General features: G+C 32.1%; 1 protein-coding gene across 1 annotated transcript; it reads left to right on the forward strand.

Moving 5' to 3' along the window:
• The first annotated feature begins 1,331 nt into the window (after window positions 1-1,331).
• Window positions 1,332-3,879, forward strand: LOC133304728 (cytochrome P450 78A5-like). Its single transcript, XM_061504776.1, has 2 exons — window positions 1,332-2,409; window positions 2,918-3,879. Exons 1-2 carry the CDS (start codon window positions 1,432-1,434, stop codon window positions 3,509-3,511), a joined length of 1,572 nt encoding a protein of 523 aa, XP_061360760.1. The 5' UTR covers window positions 1,332-1,431; the 3' UTR covers window positions 3,512-3,879.
• The last annotated feature ends 4,541 nt before the right edge of the window (window positions 3,880-8,420 follow it).

The raw sequence follows: 8,420 nt of genomic DNA on the forward strand, positions 1-8,420 counted from the left end.
TTTGTGGTTATGACTTTATGAAATTGTTTTCTCACTCATAACATATGTAAGAGTAATGGGGCCAAGACATAAAAGGGGTGAAAGATATCAAGTTGTTGTCTTACCAATAGGAGCAAGATTATAATCTTAAAGCACTTAATAGAATCACGAAAGACAGCTCAGAGTGTTAACTAAACCTTAGATTTTCATGAAAATAATTGAGCTATGTTCCAATAATTAAGATGATTGAATGTTAAAAAATCCAATATTAACAACCTATGAAGCACCGACACTTCAAAAATCTTGACGTGTCGTGTCTGACACTTCCCGACACTCTCGGACACTCCGACACTCCCGACACTCCAACACGCGTTATAAAAATTCAAAAAAAGGTTCAAAGGTTATGTTGCGTTGAGTTTTTAGTTCCAACTATTAGATCGTTGGATTACGATTACCATTTTATTGAGTTTAATATAAATATTTGGGATATCTTATATTTTTTTGCAAAATTTATGAATATTATAAGTTTAGATTCATTTTTTTGTTTAATTATTGAATATTAAAAATTATATACTACATAAATTAAAAATATTATTTAATATCAAAACGTGTCCTAACGTGTCGAAATCTAATATTTTTTAGAATTAACGTGTCGGAGTGTCGTGTCGTATCGTGTCACGTATCCCATGTCAGTATCGGTGCTACATAGTTAACAACTAATATATTGGAAATGGGTCATTAGGAAGGGAATCTAGAATTTCTCCTTTAATAAAACCAACCATAAATCACCAAATATTATGAAGTTGAGTGTAGTGTTAGCCATTAAAAACTATGAGGATGTTTTTAATAACGTCCAAACAAATATAAAACATGAGTCTGACCACAATGTCTTATTAACGTATTAAATACGAGACGTTATGAAAGGCAAATAAAGGCTAAACTAAAGCTATGTAAAAATGTTACTTCGTAACTTTTTTTAAATGTGCTAACATTATTTTTTATACCAATTAATTATATAAAAATATCTAATTAACAGTATGCATTATATGATTAACAATTCGTTACTCATATACGAAATTAATCAATATAATGGGTGTTAGTTTTTAAAATAGAAAAATAAGGCATGGTGTCGGTCTGAGGGAGGTCGATCTGACTCTGACAAAAAGTGATATTTTACGGTGCAACTTCTTAATAAGAATATTTACACGTCATAACTTAATTAGCACTTGGGCGTGCAAGTTCTTAACCATGGTCACTTTCTAAACCAAGGATCCTTAACCTAGCCACTTTCCAAGCACTATATATACGATTGATCCCCCACATGGTGTATATACCCCCCATGACACACGTCCATCACTAGCTAGTTCATTGGTGACTACTATCATCTTCAATTCTCCATCCATATCTTCACTCTATATATTGTTATTTATTTTAACTATAATTCTCCAAAACATGAAGCCCACGGCAACATTCCTCTCGTTCCTAACCCCAACGCTCCTTGGTCTTCTTGGAGCAACATTCCAAAGCACCCTCTCTTGTTACTCTTGTTCACTCTTCACTCTCTTTATCTCCACGTTCCTCACCCTCCTCGCTATTTCCCTAAACTACTGGCTTGTCCCTGGAGGCTTTGCATGGAGAAACTATAAACAAAACACAAAACTCACTGGTCATATGGGGTGGCCCATACTAGGGACTTTGCCTCATATGGGTTCTCTTGCTCACGCAAAACTCGCTACTATAGCCACTTCGTTAAAGGCAAAAAGGTTAATGGCACTGAGTCTAGGTGCCACACCCGTTGTTATTAGTAGTCACCCTGAGACTGCTAGAGAAATTCTATTTGGTTCATCGTTCTCTGATCGTCCAATCAAAGAATCAGCACGCATGCTCATGTTTGAGCGTGCCATTGGTTTCGCTCCTTCTGGAACCTATTGGCGCCATCTACGTAGGATCGCAGCGTTCCACATGTTTTCTCCTAGGAGGATTCTAGGCTTTGAGAGTCTACGGCAACGTGTGGTTGATGAAATGGTGATGAGAACATGGAAGCAGATGGAGGAGAAAGGGGTGGTGGAAGTTCGAGGTGTGTTTCAGGAAGGGTCTCTTAGCAATATTTTGGAGTGTGTTTTTGGTACTAATTATGGGTCTTTGAGTTATGAAAATGAGGAGTTAGGAAATATGGTTAAGGAAGGGTATGAGTTGATTGCAAAGTTTAACTTGGAGGATTATTTTCCTTTGAAGTTTTTGGACTTTCATGGGGTGAAGAGAAGGTGTCATAAGTTGGCGGCCAAGGTGACTAGTGTGGTGGGTCAAATTGTTGAAGAACGAAGAAATAGAGCAGAAGATTTCGTTGGGGAGAATGATTTTCTTAGCACTTTGTTATCCTTGCCCAAAGAGGAAAGGTTGGGTGATTCAGATATGATTGCTGTTTTGTGGGTAAGTACTCTATCTCTTCTTCTTCTTTTCTTCTTTTCTCTCACCTAATTGCACGCACACGCACGCACCTTGCGCATAAAACAACCGCACTCAATGGACCTTTGATCGATGGATATATAAATAAAGTAAAACGATAGAAGTGTCCTTTTTCATATACGTTTTGCATTTAAATATGTACCTCCATGCCATGGTACGAAAAAAATTTCAATGCATTAGGAAGTACTGAACTTGATATTTTCTTTTACTAAAAATGAATTTTTCTTCTTCTTTTATCCATGTTTTTTTTTTTTAATATTTTTTATTAAGTTCTAAATTTTATCTTTTTTTAATAAAAGAAAATATCATCTTCCAAGCTACAAACTAAAAAAGTAATTTTTTTAATTATCACCTAAAGACAAGGTTAAATCACGTGAAATTCTAACATAAAATAATGCTCGCCGTAGTTTCTTGTGCATATATTTGGATTTGAGTTATGCTTCATATAGCCATATTATTGATTTTTGCGCAGGAAATGATATTTCGAGGAACAGACACGGTTGCTATACTACTAGAATGGATCATGGCCAGGATGGTTTTACACCAAGACATACAAATGAAAGCCCGTCAAGAGATTGACACGTGCATAGGCCAAAACAGTCACGTGCGAGATTCAGATATTCCAAATCTTCCTTACCTGCAGGCCATAGTAAAGGAGGTTCTCCGACTGCACCCACCGGGCCCATTACTATCATGGGCCCGCCTAGCAATCCATGATGTCCACGTCGACAAGGTTCTTGTGCCAGCTGGCACAACAGCAATGGTTAACATGTGGGCCATATCCCATGACTCGACTATATGGGAGGACCCATGGGCTTTCAAGCCCGAGCGGTTCCTTAAAGAGGACGTATCCATCATGGGATCGGACTTGAGACTTGCCCCATTTGGCGCAGGACGTAGGGCATGCCCGGGTAGGGCCTTGGGCTTAGCCACAGTTCATCTCTGGCTCGCACAACTTCTCCACCAATTCATATGGCTTCCAGCGCAACCTGTTGATCTTTCAGAATGTCTTAGGCTTTCTCTCGAAATGAAGAAACCTCTTCGATGTCTAGTGGTTCACAGATAAAACATCATAAGCCCTTGACGTCAACTATGTGAAACGTGCAATTAAGAATATTGATGTGTCTAACGGCCTCAATATTTATGATGGAGTGTGACGGTTATATCCTTTTTTATAAGTTTGGTATTCCCTTAAAAGAGTACGAGTGAAATATTTAGAGATGAGTTTTTCCTACTATTATGAAACTTATCTATTTCATTCTGTTTTTTTAAGGTTGTCAAATTAACCTTTAGTGTTGAAATAAATATCTAGTACAAGTTGACTAGAACTGAATGTAAGAAGAGAGTGAACTAAGAAGATATAAATATGTCTCTTTAGAATTGTAAAACGTAAATTATTGTAATGTAATGAAGTTGCTTTGATATGCATTTTCTTCTTCTTTCATCTAAAGAAACTTTTTTGCTGCCTTTTTATTTTTATTTTTTTAGGTTCGCGTCTTGTCAAATGCCTTTTAGTTGAACACTTACACGTTACACCATCAGTCGCCGACTCGCAGGCTGTATAGCAAACACGTTGGAAAACCATAGACTTAATTTAATTATCAGCCGCATTAATGCTTCTATCCGATTTATTCCAACTAGTAATTGATTAACCGATGAATAATATCAAAAATAAATTTAATTACCAGCTTGCACAATTTCATAATACCAATATAAATTTCAAATAATGTTATACTTAATATATAATTCTGAGTTATTCAAAATTTGACATGCGCGCGGGCAATTGCACCATGATAGAATATTGGCATATGCGATATATTGCGGATTGGTATAAAACTACAACTTATACATAGGGATAAAACATATAGATATAGATATACAAGGGGATGACATCAAAATCGTTTTCCACGCATATATGGATATAAAAAGGGTCTTTGGGGATTGGCAAGATAAATTTTAATTAAGAAAAAGAAGAAGCCAAGATCTAGTGCTTAGTTTTGCTGCAGATGTCCCACCACTAAGTCACTAACCAAAGCTTAAGCCTTCATGATAATCATTTCTCAAATCAAAGCAACTACCACTGGTTCTCACTAACTTTAGTTGTCTATTTCTTTTTTATGATGCATTTGTACGTAACTGCTAAAAGCATCAAACTTTAAACCCGTATCTTTGTAAGAAATAAAAATAATCCTTCTTTTCTATTTCAACCTTTTATATGTAAATAATATTATTTGCTATTACTACTTAAAATACTCTTTTTAAGTTACCTCAGTTCTATATTTTTCTGAAACCCTATATATGTGTTTGGATATCTTGGCAGTAATTCAAACTCTGAAATATAAAGCGCGCGCTCTCCCCCTCTCTCTACTTTTCCTTTTCTCTCCTTTTGCACTTTGATTGCAACCTGCAAGTCTTCCGCCTGTTTGATTGTGTTTTGGCTTTTTTGTTCTTAAAATTGTTTTGTAAAACAATTATGGAAACAGTTGTTTTTTATGTTTTTTGTTTTGTTTTGAAAGTTAAAAACCAAAACAGAAAACAAAAACAACTCAGACTTCTCTAAATTTGATTTTAAAAATAAAAAAACAGTTACAGTTTTTAAAACTTTTTTTTACAAAACAGGTTTACCAAATGAGTTTTTTTGTTTTTTTAAAAACTAGAAAACTGTTTTTAAAAACAGGAATCAAACAGAGCCTTAATATTTGTGTACATCTTTTATTTTATTTTTTACGGTTATGACTTTTTTTTAACCAACAAATATTGCTTTAAATGATAAGAAATTTATTTTCCATAACCACAGGCGCCGCTCCATATAATGGGTATAACAGTGTTCAAATCGAACTAATCAAAGAATTGATGAATCAAATGATATATCCAAAAAAAAAAAAAAATGCTGCATTTTTTTTCGCTTAAGCTTATTGATAATTGCATCCTAAAATACGTCTCATTGATGAAAGTGTCCATAATTTAAAAAAAGTATCAATATACTCCACTTTGAAAATTATTTACCAATCCATTTTATTTTGACTAAAATTGATCATACGGGCCTTAATTACCCGAAACTCTAACTGTATACGTGACATGATTTCATTTGCCCTGACAGGATTCACTCTGTCAACTTTGATCAAAGAACAAATGAGATCACATCATATATAAAATTAGAATTTTTGACGGGCCCACATGATTAATTGATAAAAAAAGTAGATTGGTATATAATTTTTAAAGTGAGGTAAATTAATATTTTTTTTAAAAAACAGGCATTGTGATTGGCATTTTTTTTTCCATGGTTTAGAAGAAAACAGACAGTAATTAGTCTATTGCATGTGTTCACAAAATGTTTTTTTTGGCATAACTCATTAATTCAATAAACTAACGAAGCAAGTCAAGTGATGAGCTTTTAATTAAGTAGAATATTTCGTAAACGGCCGGCTGGAGAAAAAATATTTCAAGGGAACGTCCTATTTACACAAAAAATTTCTCTGTGAATATATATATATATATATATATATATATATATATATATATATATATTCATAGATAGATAGAGGTAGAATCAACTTAATTACAATGATATAAAAATAATAAATTTCCCATTCAGTTTTAACTGTTGATTCTGCTTGTACAGGATTGATTTATATTTAAAATTAATTTAAATTGTATAAGGGAAAATTATTTTTAAATGTAAAATGAATATTCAATCGCTTGAAAAATAAAAATATATCTTAATCATAATATTAAAGTTAAAGGGTAATAATATAAAGTAAATATTAAAATTTTGCCTTTTTCCTTGAACGTTGAGCGACGTAGTTAAAAGCTTGGAATTTTTTTATAAATAATTCTGTTTTTTTTAAATATTATTTCAAAGAGTTATAAAATATGTTTTTAATCCCAAAGTAAAATTAAGTGTTAGAATATAATTAAGTGGCGATATGAACTCATGTACGGACGAATTATAAAAAAAGCAAGGGTTTGAATTCTGGAGATGATTTTTTAGGTCAAAACTAGATAATTATCACACCACATGAGTCAAGATTAATCACATATATATTAGAGTTATATAAAATTATTAATCTAACCTCACCTAACAGTTTAAATTTTTCGGTTAAATTAGTTCTTTACATGATATCAGAATCTATAATGTAAGGAGATATGTTAAAAATATATAAAACTATTAATATAATTCACCTAACAAGTTAAATATTTGGATTGGATTGAATTGATTTTTTACAACACGGATCCCTTTTCCCATCCAATCGTGGGTATACCACTGAACTTAACTTGTCCCAGAAAATTGATTAGGTCATAAAATAAAAAAATTAAAATTAAAATTAAAAATTAAAAAATACAAACCAAACAAGCACTGAAGCACTGAATTAATAGGCCTGGTTGTGGTGTGTTCCAGTGCAAAGTGAGACCATCTTCTCCTTCATGAGCTTATTCGATTTTTTATTTTTTATTTTTCTTGTGTGTGGGGAATTTAGCTTATTCGATTTTGATATTATCCAAGCAGCTCAGTAGAATTTATAACTCGTGTCCTGATAAAATTATTTAATAAAAATTATTTATATAGGTTGAGTAAATTCAATTAACTAATTAATAATATACCATTTTTATTTAAATAATTATGTAAAATTTTGTATCTATAAAATTATTTTATACTTAAAATTAGGGGTGAAAACCCATTTTCAAATTTGTGTCATGTTATAATGTTGGCAAAAATTAACACGAAAAATTTATATCGTGTTGCATGTCAACATGCAAATATGAAATTGACCTATGTTTATATTCTTACATGGTATTCTTATTGTCCAATGTAATGTGTTATGTCATCCCACATAATAAATGACACTTTTTGAGATTGACAAGTTATGTGTCATGTCGTGTCATGTTCTGTCAACCCACATAATAAACAACACACTTTGAGGTTGGTGAATTATTTGTAATGTGTTATATCCATCCAAAAAATAAACAAGTCATATTCATGTTTAAGGTTTTGACTCATTTTCAAATTTATATTGTAATCATATTGAATGTGTTTGCATTTATAATAAATTTGTATCGTATTGTAGCAATCCAAGTTGTCACCCATATAAGTTATTGATTAATTTGCCTCATATAGGTCCCTTTCATTATATATCTCTAATTACAACCATATATCAAATTCTTTCCTCTGGTCAATTCCCTTCCCAGTAAAAAATATCGGAGAAGATTATATTTATAATTTTTTTGTTTATAAACTCTTACAAATTACACTATATTTGACCGGTAATATACTCTTGAATAGAGTATTACCAGTCAGACATAATGTAGTTTGTAAAAAAAAAATTGTCAATATAACCCTACTCAAAAGTACGTGCGATAAATGTCATATATTTAATAACATTTTTTTATCAGGTTCACTAAATATGTTTTTTAAACGCTCATTAAATATATGTTATGTCAACTATATGAACCACAATTATTTTTTATTTTATGTTTTAACTATAAAATTCAGCAAATCATTTTAATATCAATCAACAAGTCACAGGTGAGACGAGCTCATTTTTAGTATAACAATAGTACATATTATTGCCATTCACAGTCTAACACCTGTATTTAAGATAAAAAATTTCTCTCTTCCATATCATCAATTAGCTTAGGGGTTTAGTTTTTATTAGAGGGATGTATGAAAAAGTGGGTGAGACAAGAGTATTCTAGAAATTTCCATATGAGACCAGCTTAATATTATAGTCATGTACGTAGTGTATAAACAGTATCAAAATGTAATGATAAGCCAAGCAAAACGACCTATAAGGTGGTGTTTGGTTGGGAGTTTTTCAGCGGATATCTATCTTTTTCAAGTATGGCTTTTAGAAATACCATGTTTGTTTCAACGTTTTTCACCAAAAACCCATCTATCCAATTTGTCTGGATTTATGAGAAACATAGATATCCGCACTGTTTAGAAACCCAATTTGAAGGTGGAATTTTTTGAAAAA

Source organism: Gastrolobium bilobum, unplaced genomic scaffold (assembly GCF_033153095.1).
Source record: "Gastrolobium bilobum isolate Gb01-03AN ecotype WA unplaced genomic scaffold, APGP_CSIRO_Gbil_v1 utg11974, whole genome shotgun sequence".
Classification (NCBI taxonomy): Eukaryota; Viridiplantae; Streptophyta; class Magnoliopsida; order Fabales; family Fabaceae; genus Gastrolobium; species Gastrolobium bilobum.